A 15,694-nucleotide genomic window follows, 5' to 3' on the forward strand; every position below is an offset into this window, starting at 1 on the left:
ACTCCATAAGAGTTAATAAATAATTTCCACTAAATTCGGCAGAACGGATGTCTGCTCGTACGGCAAAGTTCTCTCCCACGTGGTTACGATGAACAGCAGAGTGACGCCAGAATAACGTAGATCAGAGTCGAGTAGACCAGAGTAGATCAGAGTAGAGTACAGCAGAGTAGAGAGCGATTTATATGGAACATGGCTTTTTATATCCTTGGCTTGGGAGGCGTGTACCTTTTGAAGACTATCATTTTTCCCGGGGTCTCTTATAATTGGCTATGACTGTTCAAGAAGCTTGCTGGCAGTCAGGTGGCACGCTAGAAACACAGGCTCGTCACGTGATTTACCTTGCCCTTGGTCGAACGTGGATCAATACATCGCCCCTCTGAATGACGAAAAAACTGGTTTGGAGCTCGCTGACTGCTTCCCAAATGACAAATGTAGCTCCCGGCGAACAATAAAACTTTTAATGTTAACTTGTCGTAAATATTCTCAAGACCACCAAATTTGAAGGGGACAGTACCACCTTCTTACATCTCAGTTTGCTGTTGGGATACTTTTGCTTTCTTCTGTTTGATCTCGGTTCCATTCTCGCCAGGCCATGAGTAGCATTGATATTTAGAAATTTCATGATTCGTAAAGAAGTGGAATTACAATAATCAAAATTAATAGGGGTTCTGCTTTTCAATGCAAAGACATTTATTAATGTGAATTAATCACATGTTCACATGTTCGGCACTAAATTTGTGTCATCGTCAGCCGAGTCAAATCAGGCAAACGCAATACAACTTTAAAACACACTGCAACACCTGCATAGATGAATATTAAATAAAATATGGTACATGTTGGTATTGCACTTCAGTATAAGATCCTTTTAAAATGACGATGACTCCGTTGTTGTATACACATGGTGTTTTGTCCAGCTTGTATATGTCTTTAGTTCTTTGATCTTGTTGAAATTACGCTGCAAAGTTTAATGTCATGTGAAATTAACACTTTGTTTGATATGTGGTTTGGTTCCAAAAAATAAACGTGCATGTGATGAACTTGGTTAGACCCAAAGAATTCTCACTTCAATATGTGGTTTTGGAACCTTGAGCAGCCAGTTTGATTGGCAGACGGAGCTGGACTTTGAGAAACACCATGAGTATACGTGGCCTGTGATTAGTTCCACTAAGTGAGGAACGCTATGGGAATACTAGTGCCCGTGATTAGTCCCACTATGTGAGCAACAACATAGGCCTGCGTTGCTTGTGAGTGGTATCCTTATGTGTAAAACACCATGGGTGTGTTACCTGTGAGGGGTGCCATTGTGACATACCATGGTTCTACCTTACCTGCGATTAGTACTACCTTGCGAGAAACACCATGGTTCTGCTTTACCATTGATTACTATTATAAGGGGCCAGTGACCTGGATTTTGGACCCCTTTGGACAACAAGCATCATCTGAAAATAAAGAATTGTGAATTGGGTCCACCGACTGTTTTTAATCTACATTCATTTTAGATTCTAGTCATTGGATACATTTTGAAGTTTTGGTTATAGTGTCATTTTGTTGTACCTCGTACCATTAGGCTGGTTCGAGGTCCACTCAGCCTACATGAATACAATTGAGGAGCTATCTGACGGTGAGATGGCGGTCCCGGTCTAGGAAGCCCAGAATAACGACCGAGAGGATTCGTCGTGCTGACCACACCTCATAATCTGTAGGCCTTCGATTGTTTGGTGCTGTTGCGCCATGGGGTTTGGTTTGGTCATTTTGTTGCACCTTGTACCATTAGGCCGATGACCTAGCTGTTAGGTCCCTTTAAACAAGACATAAAAAATAGGGGGAGTGCAAAATAATAAAATACGGGTATTGCATTTGGACATTTTTCTTTATGTAAATCTAATAATAATAATAATAATAATAACAACAATAATCCTGTTAGCTATGATGATGATGATGATGATGGTGTGTGCCCTCTGAAGAAGAGATCTGGTGCAGGTCTTTCGAGTTGCTACCTAATAGGCACATCTATGAAAACGTGGCCCTACGTATGATAAATTCTAATGCCGAAGACAGCACACACCCAGTCCCCGAACCATCGGAATTAACAAAGGAAGGTTAAAATCCCTGACCCTATCGGGGCCCCTTGACCAAAGACCAGCACTTATCCATTTAGCCATGGAGCTTGGATTCAACGTACAGAACAGATGTGAGGCTATCATTCATTCTGTCCGTTCTTTCTGGAACATAAATTCATGCAGTAATAAAGTTCTGCTCAAGATTAATTTTCAAAATGATTTCATTTGCATAAAATTAGATTCTGTGCTTCTGATCATTAGAGAGATTATTTTCAACCTTTGTGATTTTCTCTGGCAGGCACACAGATATTCCAGCAATCTACTTTTCCAATCTCAGATAATACCTTCACAAAGAGGACCTCAACAAGGGGATCCCTTGGGCCTGCTGATTCAATTGCAATTCATTCAGTCATTTCCAAATTGCAGAGTTCTCTTCATTTATTTTTATTTTATTTGGACAATGGCACTTTAGAAGGTGATGCTGTTGAGTTCTTGCAGACTAAAATACAAATTATTCCTTTTCTCTGGTATGAATAACAGAGTAGTCTCGGATATTCAGAAAATTAAAGTTAACTAATTCTCCTCATATCACCAATCTTCCTTGATGACATAGAAATATTTGCCCATGTAAATCTTTCCGTTCTAAAGGTACTAGTACTTTTTAAGAATTTACTTGCTCTGAATATCCACGCTGCATAATTTCTGCTAAAGATTTTGTTTCCTATTCCCAATGGACGTTCGGCACCTTACTTCGTCTCATAAATTCAAATCTGCCTGCCAAAAGTTTTTCCTGGGAACATAAAACAGAGTTGTGTGAGTCATCGTGTGTATGTTGTGTGAATGGGTTTTCTTCAATTATTATTATTATTATTATTATTATTATTATTATTATTATTATTATTATTGTCACACTAATTTCTGTACTGATATGTAGGTTTAACTTAGTCTTAGTTTTATCTGTTCGTAGTATTATTTCTTTTTAGAATTTCTATGTCTTACTTTTATGTTTACATATTTAAATTTTATTGTTTATAGTGGGTAAGTGTAAGAGAGGGCCATGAGCCCTAACTTCACCACAAATGTAAGTCAGGAATAAATAAATAAACATTCATGCAGACTACACCAGTGTGGTGGTTTCCTCCACTTCTCATGGAAGCTGATTGTCTACTGAGAAATTGTCTTTAATCTATTTTTAAACATTTCATTAGAGGACCACAATATTGTATCTTGGCAAGTTTGCCCATAAAATTTGGTGGGCTTGGTATTAGTAGAACAAGCGACATACTTATCTGCATAAATTGCTTTGGCTTATGACGCTCTCGACTTTGTAAAGTCACAAGTTTCTTTTCGCAGTGATGAAGTTTAGGTGTCCCATTTACCAGAAGCTCTCCCGGATTGGTCAACGCTGAACAAATCTCTTTCCTTCATAATATCTAGGTGTCAAGAAAAACAGGGTTATGATGAACACTGCAAGTATCCATAAAACACTCGTTTTGTCCCATGATACAGTTGTAGATCAAGCAAGGTTTTTGGCAGTCCAAGAGGAGGCGGCTAGATCTTGGCTTATTCATTCCTTCAACCAATATAGGAACTTTTATGGATAACACATCTTTCCAGATTGCAGTAGCCTGACCCTTGGGTTGCAAACTGTGTCAACAGCACATCTGCATCTGCAGTGCCATTGTGGTTCAACTAGAACACCATGTTTTAAGTTGCCCTAAAAGCTCGGGAAGGTTTTCCAGACATTTCTCCTCGAATGATCTTATCAAAAGAGACTTGACATCTGTGGATGTTCCAGCTATTTGGAACCTATCAGAATGAGTTGATCCAATGGTTAACATCCTAATGGGCTATCAGTTGTACTTTGGGCGAACAGAAAATCCTTAATGTGGGATGCAACTTGCATGGATACTGTTGCAGCTACACATTTATCAACCGCTTCTTAAGTAGCTGGGTCAGCAGCAGAAACAGCTGCGCTTTTAAAGAGAAATAAAATGTAGCCATTGTCGATAATTGTGTTTTTATCATGTTTGGTGTTAACTTTTGAGCCATGGTGTTCCGAAGTAAAGAACCTCGTCTCTGAAATCAGGAAATTGCTACAGGACATCACGGATGATTCCAGAGCTACTGCGGATCTCTGCCAGCACACCAGCCTCTCTGTCCAGAGAGAGAATGCTGCAAGTGTCATGGGAATGATCGCTCCCTCTCCTTCCTCAGAAGGAATATTTTATTTGTAATCCTTGTATCGGTAATTAATTTAGAATCATTATATATCTGTTCTGATGAATATTGTAATTATATTTATCTAGTTGGCCTGTGATGTTATAATTTGTCATATTAGTACTTCAAGTATAATGTTATTGTTGATAATTTTATATCTAGGTATTTTTACTTATAGGGAATACTTTGCTGAGTTTGGCTGCTGCTAGTGGAAATTTGGATATCGTCACAGCTGTGCTTGAAAGAATAGTCATAAATAAGAGTTCTGTTATTTGGCAAAATAACTTTGTTTCTCCAGTTTGTATGGCAGCCCTGTTTGGTCATGCTCACTTACTTGATTTGTTGCTGAATTATGAAACTTATTCATCTTCAGGTAAGTTGCATAAAGTTACACTCAAGGTTATATATACATTTACTTTGTTAGGTGGTGAGATATTTTTTTAATCTTTCTAATGGTAGGTTTTGGATTTATTCCATTAATTTTTGGCATCCTAATACAGCTGGGACAGGACTGGGATATCAGATTTACCAGTGCTGCTGCTCATTTAGCATCTCAGGAGAAATATACCGTTTAATACATTCGCATCATATGAGTAGCTGTGGTCGGGCGCAGCGTTTTGGCACATGAATCAAATGACAAGCTCAGTTTGTAACGACGCAGTGCCTTGCTTATCTTTGTATATTAGATTGCCTTTGGAATATAATTTCTAACAATTCACACTGTTAGGAACTAGAGGCATGTATTGTTAGTAAAATGTTGTCTGTATTTCTGTGTGATGCTGGGATTGTTGAACAACAGTTTATCTTAAGTGTTCATTATTCAGTAGAACTGGTTTCATGATAATGATGATGAGAAATTGATAGCGCTTGTAGACATTGTTTTAGTTTGCAATTATGGCAATAACAACATTTTGGAAAAATCAGGGTGCGAGAATAGTGATGGTGATAGTGAAAATCATTCAATACTGATCTGCATTTAGGGCAGTCGCCCAGGTGGCAGATTCCCTTTCTGTTGCTTTCCTAGCCTTTTCCGAAATGATTTCAAAGAAATTGCAAATTTATTGAACATCTCCCTTGGTAAGTTATTCCAATCCCTAACTCCCCTTCCTATAAATGAATATTTGCCCCAGTTTGTCCTCTTGAATTCCAACTTTATCTTCATATCGTGATCTTTCCTACTTTTATAAACGCCATTCAAACCTATTCGTCTACTAATGTCATTCCACGCCATCTCTCCGCTGACAGCTCGGAACATACCACTTAGTCGAGCAGCTCTTCTTCTTTTTCTCAATTCTTCCCAACCCAAACATTGCAACATTTTTGTAACGCTACTATTTTGTCGGAAATCACCCAGAACAAATCGAGCTGCTTTTCTTTGGATTTTTTCCAGTTCTTGAATCAGGTAATCCTGGTGAGGGTCCCATACACTGGAACCATACTCTAGTTGGGGTCTTACCAGAGACTTTTATGCACTCTCCTTTACATCCTTATTACAACCCCTAAACACCCTCATAACCATGTGTAGAGATCGGTACCCTTTATTTACAATCCCATTTATGTGATTACCCCAGTGAAGATCTTTCCTTATATTAACACCTAGATACTTACAATGATCCCCAAAAGGAACTTTCACCCCATCAACGCAGTAATTAAAACTGAGAGGACTTTTCCTATTTGTGAAACTCACAACCTGACTTTTAGCCCTGTTTATCAACATACCATTGCCTGCTGTCCATCTCACAACATTTTCGAGGTCATGTTGCAGTTGCTCACAATCTTGTAACTTATTTATCACTCTATAGAGAATAACATCATCCGCAAAAAGCCTTACCTCCGATTCCACTCCTTCACTCATATCATTTATATATATAAGAAAACATAAAGGTCCGATAACACTGCCCTGAGGAACTCCCCTCTCAACTATTACAGGGTCAGACAAAGCTTCACCTACTCTAACTCTCTGAGATCTATTTTCTAGAAATATAGCAACCCATTCAGTCACTCTTTTGTCTAGTCCAATTGCACTCATTTTTGCCAGTAGTCTCCCATGATCCACCCTATCAAATGCTTTAGACAGGTCAATCGCGATACAGTCCATTTGACCTCCAGAATCCAAGATATCTGCTATATCTTGCTGGAATCCTACAAGTTGAGCTTCAGTGGAATAACCTTTCCTAAAACCGAACTGCCTTCTATCGAACCAGTTATTAATTTCACAAACATGTCTAATATAATCAGAAAGAATGCCTTCCCAAAGCTTACATACAATGCATGTCAAACTTACTGGCCTGTAATTTTCAGCTTTATGTCTATCACCCTTTCCTTTATACACAGGGGCTACTATAGCAACTCTCCATTCATCTGGTATAGCTCCTTCGACCAAACAATAATCAAATAAGTACTTCAGATATGGTACTACATTCCAACCCATTGTCTTTAGGATATCCCCAGAAATCTGATCAATTCCAGCCGCTTTTCTAGTTTTCAACTTTTGTATCTTATTGTAAATGTCATTGTTATCATATGTAAATTTTATTACTTCTTTGGCCTTAGTCTCTTCCTCTATCTCAACATTATCCTTGTAACCAACAATCTTTACATACTGCTGACTGAATACTTCTGCCTTTTGAAGATCCTCACATACACACTCCCCTTGTTCATTAATTATTCCTGGAATGTCCTTCTTGGAACCTGTTTCTGCCTTAAAATACCTATACATACCCTTCCATTTTTCACTAAAATTTTTATGACTGCCAATTATGCTTGCCATCATGTTATCCTTAGCTGCCTTCTTTGCTAGATTCAATTTTCTAGTAAGTTCCTTCAATTTCTCCTTACTTCCACAGCCATTTCTAACTCTATTTCTTTCCAGTCTGCACCTCCTTCTTAGTCTCTTTATTTCTCTATTATAATAAGTTGGGTCTTTACGATTCCTTACCACCCTTAAAGGTACAAACCTGTTTTCGTATTCCTCAACAATTTCTTTAAACCCATCCCAGAGTCTGTTTACATTTTTATTTACTGTTTTCTACCGATCATAGTTACTTTTTAGAAACTGCCTCATACCTGCTTTATCAGCCATATGGTACTGCCTAACAGTCCTACTTTTAAGACCTTCCTTTCTATCGCATTTATTTTTAACTACCACAAAAACAGCTTCATGATCACTAATACCATCTATTACTTCAGTTTCCCTATAGAGCTCATCTGGTTTTATCAGCACCACATCCAGGATATTTTTCCCTCTGGTTGGTTCCATCACTTTCTGAATCAGCTGCCCTTCCCATATTAACTTATTTGCCATTTGTTGGTCATGCTTCCTGTCGTTCACATTTCCTTCCCAATTTACATCTGGCAAATTCAGATCTCCCGCTACAATCATATTTCTTTCCATGTCGTTTCCCACATAGCTGACTATCCTATCAAATAATTCCGAATCCGCATCGGTGCTACCCTTTCCCGATCTGTACACTCCAAATATATCAAGTTGCCTATTATCTTTAGAAATGAGCCTTACACCTAGAATTTCATGTGTCTCATCTTTAACTTTTTCGTAGCTTACAAATTCTTCTTTCACCGGAATGAAAACTCCCCCTCCCACCTTTCCTATCCTATCTCTACGATACACACTCCAGTGCCGTGAGAAAATTTCTGCATCCATTATATCATTTCTCAGCCATGATTCAACTCCTATTACAATATCTGGTAAATATATATCTATTAAATTACTTAATTCTATTCCTTTCTTTACAATACTTCTACAGTTCAGCACTAACAATTTTATGTCATCCCTACTTGATTTCCAGTTCCCTGTTCCCTTATCACCGCTCCCTAGGCCATCCCGTTTCCCTGAATGTACCTCCCTATTACCCTTCTAAACAAATTTCCTAACTTATACGTACCACTGCGGTTTAAATGAAGGCCATCCGATCGCAGATCCCTATCTCCTACCCACCCATTAGGATCTAGAAATTTCACTCCCAGTTTCCCACATACCCACTCCATAGTCTCATTTAAATCCCCAATCACCCTCCAGTCAGTATCCCTCCTACACAGTATTCCACTAATAACAATCTCCGCTTTCTTAAACTTCACCCGTGCTGCATTTACCAGATCCCACACATCTCCAACTATGTTGGTACTTATATCAGCTTGCCTTACGTTGTTGGTACCAACGTGAAACACTACCACTTTCTCCTTCCCCTCCTCCCTCTCTTCTACTTTCCTCAACATCTGCCTCAACCTAATTCCTGGATAACATTCTACCCTGGTTCCCTTTCCTCCACACACTTTCCCCACGTGTCTGACGATGGAATCCCCCATGACCAGAGCCTCAACCCTACCCACCTCATTTGATCCCCTCCCCTCCTGGTCAGCCCTATCTTTCCTGATAGCTGCAGAAGCTACTTCCTCCTCCCTTTTCTCCTTCCCATGACCCTGTTCCACCTGTCTTTTCCTATCCTCTACTCTACATTTCCCTTTCCTACCTTTTCCTTTCCTCCTACTTCCATGCATCTCAGCAACAGTTCCCTGTCCCTCATCTTCCCTCTGTTGTTCTACCTGGAGTGACTCGTACCGATTTCGCACAGACACCTGTCCTGAATTCTGATCCTGAATAGAGCCCTTGGCCTGCCATCTCCTTCCCCTTAGAACATTAGACCACCTGTCTTCTACAACTCCTCCCTTTCCTTCCCCTCCCTCTTGTACACCTACTGTAACCTGTACATTGTTTGAGGGAGTCCTATCTTCCTTCCTGTCTTCTGTGAGAATCCTAATTATCTCCCTCAAACTTTCCAACTCCTCCCTCATACCCCTCAATGCCTCACCACACCCACAATAAGTACACTCGCGCTCCTTAGCCATTCTTTACGGGGGAAAAATTATAAATTAAAAAAATAAAGTAACTTATTTGCAAAAAATAAATGAACGGAGGGATATATTGTCTGGGATAGTACACAACAATAAGGTAATTAATATACGACTACACTACAATACTACTTAGTCGTGCTCTATTTTTTTTTTTTTCCTACAACCCCTAACAGGATAAAAACTGCTGTTAATTACTGAATATCGAAAGTAATACACAAGAACTACACAATTCCAAACTGCAATTAAGCCTATCCTAATTTCAACAATATTTTAGTAAGAGTTTCTACGGATACCTCTACTACACCAGTACTACACAAATATTTTACAATAATAAAATAAGCACACTAAATTCTAATAGGATATTACTCGTATACTACTGTACAGTACACTACAGTAATTTTTAAACTACTTTCAGACGTATCCTAATTATGATACCGGTACCGTACTGTATGTCACTACTAAGCACAACAGAAATGAAATTTGCAAGTTTGAAAGTTACTGATGTGAGCAAAACATTGAAGAAAGTGAGAGTGAATGTGCCATGCCAGGTTCTTCCAAACGTGCATGGCTTGTGACACAAAAGAACTGTAGTAATTGGGAAATGGAGGGGAAAGCAGACAATAATTCTGATATATATCCATTTTGTGGATACAAGGTGTTTCAGAAATATGGTACTTATATACCACCTGCTGTCCGAAATTGCAATGTTTTTAGAGTACGTGTATCTGCTGTTTTTGAAATTATTTCAATGAAAAATTTGTGCCACAGCCAGCAGGCACTCAAAGAATGAAGAATGAGTAAGTCATAACATTCAATGGCATGAATACAAAATTTGAGTGAAAATATCTGCACGAGTTTTTATTTTAGCATATTTTTGTGTTGCAGGTACACTCAAACTACAGGCAGGCAAATTAACCTGATTCCACAGTCAACAATGTGGCCATTCATGGTAACTTGAATAGGTTAAGGACATGGACATGTGGGACTGTCATAATCCATTCCTCCTTGATGGCCAGTGAAGTTTGGTACAAAGTATTATGAAATTCTTTTTTCCTAGACTCTCAGTTATCCCTGGACGTAAAAACAGTTCTAATTTAATTTAGTGAAAGATTTCACAAACACATTACCATTGGCAATTGTTCAGACAAGTATGACGGTCTTCCTACCAATGAGTCTTCAGATGTAGCCAGGCTGAGTGTGAGACAGTTAAGGTGCTTGTATTCTGAGCCCAAGTTGGCAGATTTGATCCTGGCTCAGTCCGGTATATTTGAAGGTACTCAAATACGTCGGCTCTGTATGGTTGATTTACTAGCAAGTAAAAAAAGAATTCCCGAAAGAATTCCCGCAGGACAAATTTCTGGCACCTCATCATCTCCAAAAATTATAAAAGTAGTTATTGGGAGGGAAAGCCAAAACCATATTCAGACGCACATGCTTTATCACAATGGTTATTTCATTTATTGTATGGCTTTTAGGGCCAGGTAGTGTCCGAAGACATATCACAATGGTGATAAACAAATATTAGTGTGTAACTGATCATTCCTTCTTAAGAATGTTCTATGTGCTAGTCTGGTAAAAATGGAAAAATGTCATTCCTTCATTTTAAAGTCTGAATCAAAGACTAGTGGTAGTGTAAGGATAGAAGCTATGAAGCCATTCAGTAAGTACATAGAAGAGATACCGTAACGTGGAGTAATTCTAGTATAATGGGGCATTATCGGCCATTCAATCTTCCTTGGAATATTGAGCCTTCCCGCAAAATTGCAACGTCACTTGATCCACTACGTGCATATAAACAAAGGGCTAGGAGAATGAGCGCTAAGAATATGTGCAATACTTGTCTACAGCTCACCAGGGGAAGTTGTTAGGAAGTGAGAAATTTATTAAATTATCGCTGTCGTCAGAAACTTCAGTTTCAGAATGTCGCATACTTACACTAACGGTAAGTTAATACTGTAAATGTATCCCGTTATTTGGTATCGTATAAAGCTTTTGTGCGAGTTTCTACGTTACACTGTTTTAAAGTTATGGCTTTTTATATACAAAGTTGTCTTGTTATAGGATAATACCGATCATGGTGAGGACATACTGTATGTGAAGAAACTGGGACCTGGCAGAAGGCGTTGAAATGTTATAGCAAATTTGAACACTAAATCTGGGTACTGAAATATTAACTTGAATAAAATATAAATAACAAAATAAATATAAGTAACAAAATTGGATGCCACCTGCAAAAGATTTACAAGAATAATTGACTCTGTAGAGCATGAATAATTTGGCCATCAATGTCCTTTGGAACTCTGGAAGCCATTTCCATTTTGAAGACCAGAAGTTCTGAAGCACGTTATACACACGTATTCTATTGACTTTCTGAAGAAAACAAAGTAAATCACAACTTTAGCTGTTAAATCAGAATGAAGATTTGTGTGTGATGGTGTAAATAATGTAAATAACTTGGGTGCATTATTATGTGCAGCAGCGTACTCTTTACTTCAAAGTTTTAATTAGTCATGCGCATAAACAAATTACATTGTGTAAGTAGAATTCATTTATGCCTTTTAAAGATATTTGTGTTAGTTTAACTGAGGTGAAATATTTTGTTCCTTACAATGTCACTGGCTGAATGTAGTGTTTTATATTAATGCTGTTAAACTTGTATTTATCTGAAGTGAAGAAAATACGTGAATTTTGTGGTGTTTTACTGCATTTTCGTGCATTGGATTCCCGCGTATTTTGACATGGGGATGTTACTGATAGGTCATTTGGAAAGGTGGCAGGTATGACAGTACAGTACAATATAAATTGCCTGTCTCTATTAAGATGGCATAGAAATTCGATACATGTTTGGCCCATTATAAGAACATCTTCAGTTGAAAAATAAATGTACAGACTTTGAAATTGTAACAAGGATATTGAACATATTAATTATAAAAATTCAGTGACTATTGCGTCCAGCTAAAATGTGACGTATGAAACGTCATGTCATAATAGTAAAATATCAGTGAATTTAAAATAGCACAGATGAAAATCTTAGGTGAGCCTGTCTGTGTGATGAATAAATATTTGATGCACTCGTTGACTGCTGTATAACTGTCCATAATGTGTCCTGGTTGCTTTGTAAACAAATTTACAAGGATGTGAAATATTTGATTTGAATTGCATAAATTGCTTTGAGTGTTGTGCCGCAATAATAAAGTTGGCCTAAATGTAGAAATAATCTGAGCTAAAAATAAACTAAATCGGCTAACTTGTCTTAAGTAATACTCGTATAATGGCACATCTGGCTACTCGCACCCTGTCCTGTCCAAATCGGCCTGGCTCACCGTGAGTTCCAGCTCTAAGTGCTATACTGGGACGTTGTTTGGGAGCGAGCTACCGAGGCGGGGAAACTGTAGAGGGGCTGACCCAGCGTGGGGGATGAGAGAGTGTGTTGACCTACTGTGGCACCTAGGCTGAAGGAATTTATCTATAATTTCTTCAATAAGAATGTTTAACTCCTCTGAGATCACATTTAAATTGTGAGAGGGATTACATTTCTGATCCAGATTTATAATGATCTTTTCAAAGATTGTAAAATCTGAAAGTCTTGCTCCAAATAGGTGAATGAATAATTAGAATCAACCATGTGGGAGCTCATGGCCGAAAATATATTATAATTTGATGCATTAATGTGTTCTTTGAATCTAATAGCAAAGTTGCGTCCTGTCTGTTCCACATAACTTGTTGGACTTCGATTACAGTTAAGTTACAATTTTAAGGTGTGTAGGCCTACATTTATTTTTCAACTGAAGATGTCCTGATAAAGGACGAAGCATGTATCAAATTTTAATGTTGTCTTTACAAAGACAGGCAATTTGTATTGTATTGTAAAGATGGAGTGTGTGGTTAAGAATTGCACAAGTAGTTACTTACGACAATACAAAGTTTACGATGAAGTTTATTTCATATAATATAAACATCCACAGATACAATATTCCCTACTACAAATTCTTCTTATAATATTACATTCTTACATTTTAAATGAACAAAATTGCACGCTTTTTGTAACCGGTCTGGGGTATAAACGGCTACAAGTAATAATAATAATAATAATAATAATAATAATAATTGCTACCATTGTGCAACCACCTTATTACACACTAACACAAATTAACACAAAGAGACATGATAATAATAACATGTACGAAATTGAAACCATACGCACATTAAGCACAGAAAACTGCAACCTTACCAAGAAGTACACCAAATAACAAATGAAAACAAAACACAATACTTACCATAAGGGCAGTAGCACCAAATACGAAGCGTGGAGGGTAAAACAGGAAGTGAAAGGGCAGTATCTTACATTAACGTTTGACAGGTTGCTAGGTCAATACTACTAACTACTAAATAACAGACAAAATAAAATTGTAAATAAGATGGTTACTTAAAGAGAAAAAAAAATTCATAGCATTATAGTTAAATTAAATACTTCCTTTCTTTAAAAGAAATAAAGGGTAAATAACTTTCTTTCAAAATACTTAACATTTAAATAAATGAATAGAATTCATTATAACTTACAATAAAAGGTTCCTACTTTCAAAAATTAAATAATTAAAGAAGCAATAAGGTAAATAAATGAATATTAGATCACTAAATTGTACTAACTCAGACCAGTAGCAGAATTATAATACAGAAGAGGTTTACAAGCTTGGATAAACTTGTTGTGAACAAATCCTCTTTAAAAATATTTATTTTCAATTTTTGGCTTTAAACTTTAAGGTATACCTTTGTAAATTAATTACTGGCCATTACTAATGAACTTGTTGCAACAAGGTTTCAATCTTCCTTTTGTCAATCACTAGACAATACACACCATACACACGAACCCAAAATATGTGGTAAGCAGCATCAATATTACAAAATAAATTAATGAAACGAACCAAATGTTAATAACTAGGAACCAGAAAAATATTCCCCAAATTCATACAATATTACAAGGGGAGGAAAAAAAAATTATGTTCCACAATGTAACCAGAAGAACAACACACGCAAAAGGTCGGCTAGCAACTCATGACCCAAGCTATTAAATTTTATTAATAATAGCAAGGCCTGCTAAAAACATTAGCGTTCACCAGATAATAAATATTTAGGCTAGTGACGTAACAAAGCAAGAAGAAAACAAACTATGTAAGAATAAGGTATGTGAGCATTAATCACCTCAAAATACATGAACCGGGCAAAAATTTTCAGATTTCCACAACCGAGAAGTTACCGACATGAATAATAATAATAATAAAATAATAATTACATGTATCATAAGATTTAAATTCTTAGGATGTGGCATTTCATATAAGAAATAATTTTACAAAAGACCAAGATGGTCGTTATTAAGTTAACTACGAGGTGGCCTTGGAAGCACGACAGTGAGCACATAAGATAAGACCAAACGCGGAAGGTATCGACAAGAAAAGGATTACATAGCAACAAGGCACAATCGGGAAAATCGCACAAAATCAGACAGATCAGAGCACGCATATCAAAATCAGGGAAAACTGGCAGTGAGAGAAACACACCCCGATAATAAATATAATAATAATAATACGAACAACCAAAACAATACGCACACCGAATATGGAGCAGAAAACAAAAACGTACAACTATCTCAATAATAGCAAGGTTTGCATAACATAATGCACATATGCTTACACCGGGAGTTTCCAATTCACCTCGTAATTAAATTTACATATCACTTTTACGTGAGAATTTTATCAATAGTGATTTAATTTTTCAGTCGGCTACTAAATTTTCAAATACCGGGTATAGAGTCCAGATTTAATTCCCACAACATTGGCGATAACTCGAGGTAGGCCTAAAATTAGTGACAACAGTGACAACATTGGTTCGTAAATGGACAAGTTAATGATTTCGAACATTCCAAGACGACGGTTGTAAACAATATCTCCTCCAAGTAATCCACTGAAGTTGGCGTTGCTCCAAAATAATTTTTGAATAAATATTACTTACATGCTGGTGGTTTTGTATCCGAATTAGTGTAATCCTTTATCACAAACTTACACCAGAAACATGTTTCCAGAGGTAATCTGCCTGCTTGGGACGCAGGCCACAATCAACACTCACATAGTAGAAATAAAAGAATTAGCAAAATACCAAATCACAATCACTAGAGGAACATAAGATAGAAAACGTATTTAGGCATATTGCCTACTGTATCTCCTGCCTAACTGGGAGTATCCAACTCCATTTTTCTACTTTTCAAAGTCTTTTAAGGAACAAGGCTAATGGCGTCCGTCTAACAGCTCGCTCAGAACAAGACTGCCCGCTCGCTAGTTGACGAGACAGAAAAAACAACTGCAGAGCGCTCCATTCAAGAGAGACTACGCATGCTTAAGTCAAGGATTTGCTTATTGTGCCAATGAGGAAAATAGAAGTTATTGACGTAATAATGGTAAAAAGATGCATTTTAAATAGGCACAGTTCAGGCACATAAATTAACGGCAATTCAAATAATGGCCGAGAATGGCAGATAAAAGTCCCCACACACA

The 15,694-nt window shown here is 37.4% G+C and overlaps 1 protein-coding gene across 3 annotated transcripts in view; it reads left to right on the forward strand.

The window, feature by feature from the left end:
* LOC136872278 (uncharacterized) overlaps positions 1 to 15,694 on the forward strand; it is a 287,188-nt gene that overhangs the window by 88,040 nt on the left and 183,454 nt on the right. For all 3 annotated transcript variants that reach the window (XM_068227513.1, XM_068227514.1, XM_068227515.1), the window contains exon 3: positions 4,459 to 4,653. In XM_068227513.1, the coding sequence (XP_068083614.1) occupies positions 4,459 to 4,653 (195 nt within the window). The remainder of the gene's footprint in view (positions 1 to 4,458; positions 4,654 to 15,694) is intronic.

This window comes from Anabrus simplex, chromosome 4 (assembly GCF_040414725.1).
Source record: "Anabrus simplex isolate iqAnaSimp1 chromosome 4, ASM4041472v1, whole genome shotgun sequence".
NCBI classification, from domain to species: Eukaryota; Metazoa; Arthropoda; class Insecta; order Orthoptera; family Tettigoniidae; genus Anabrus; species Anabrus simplex.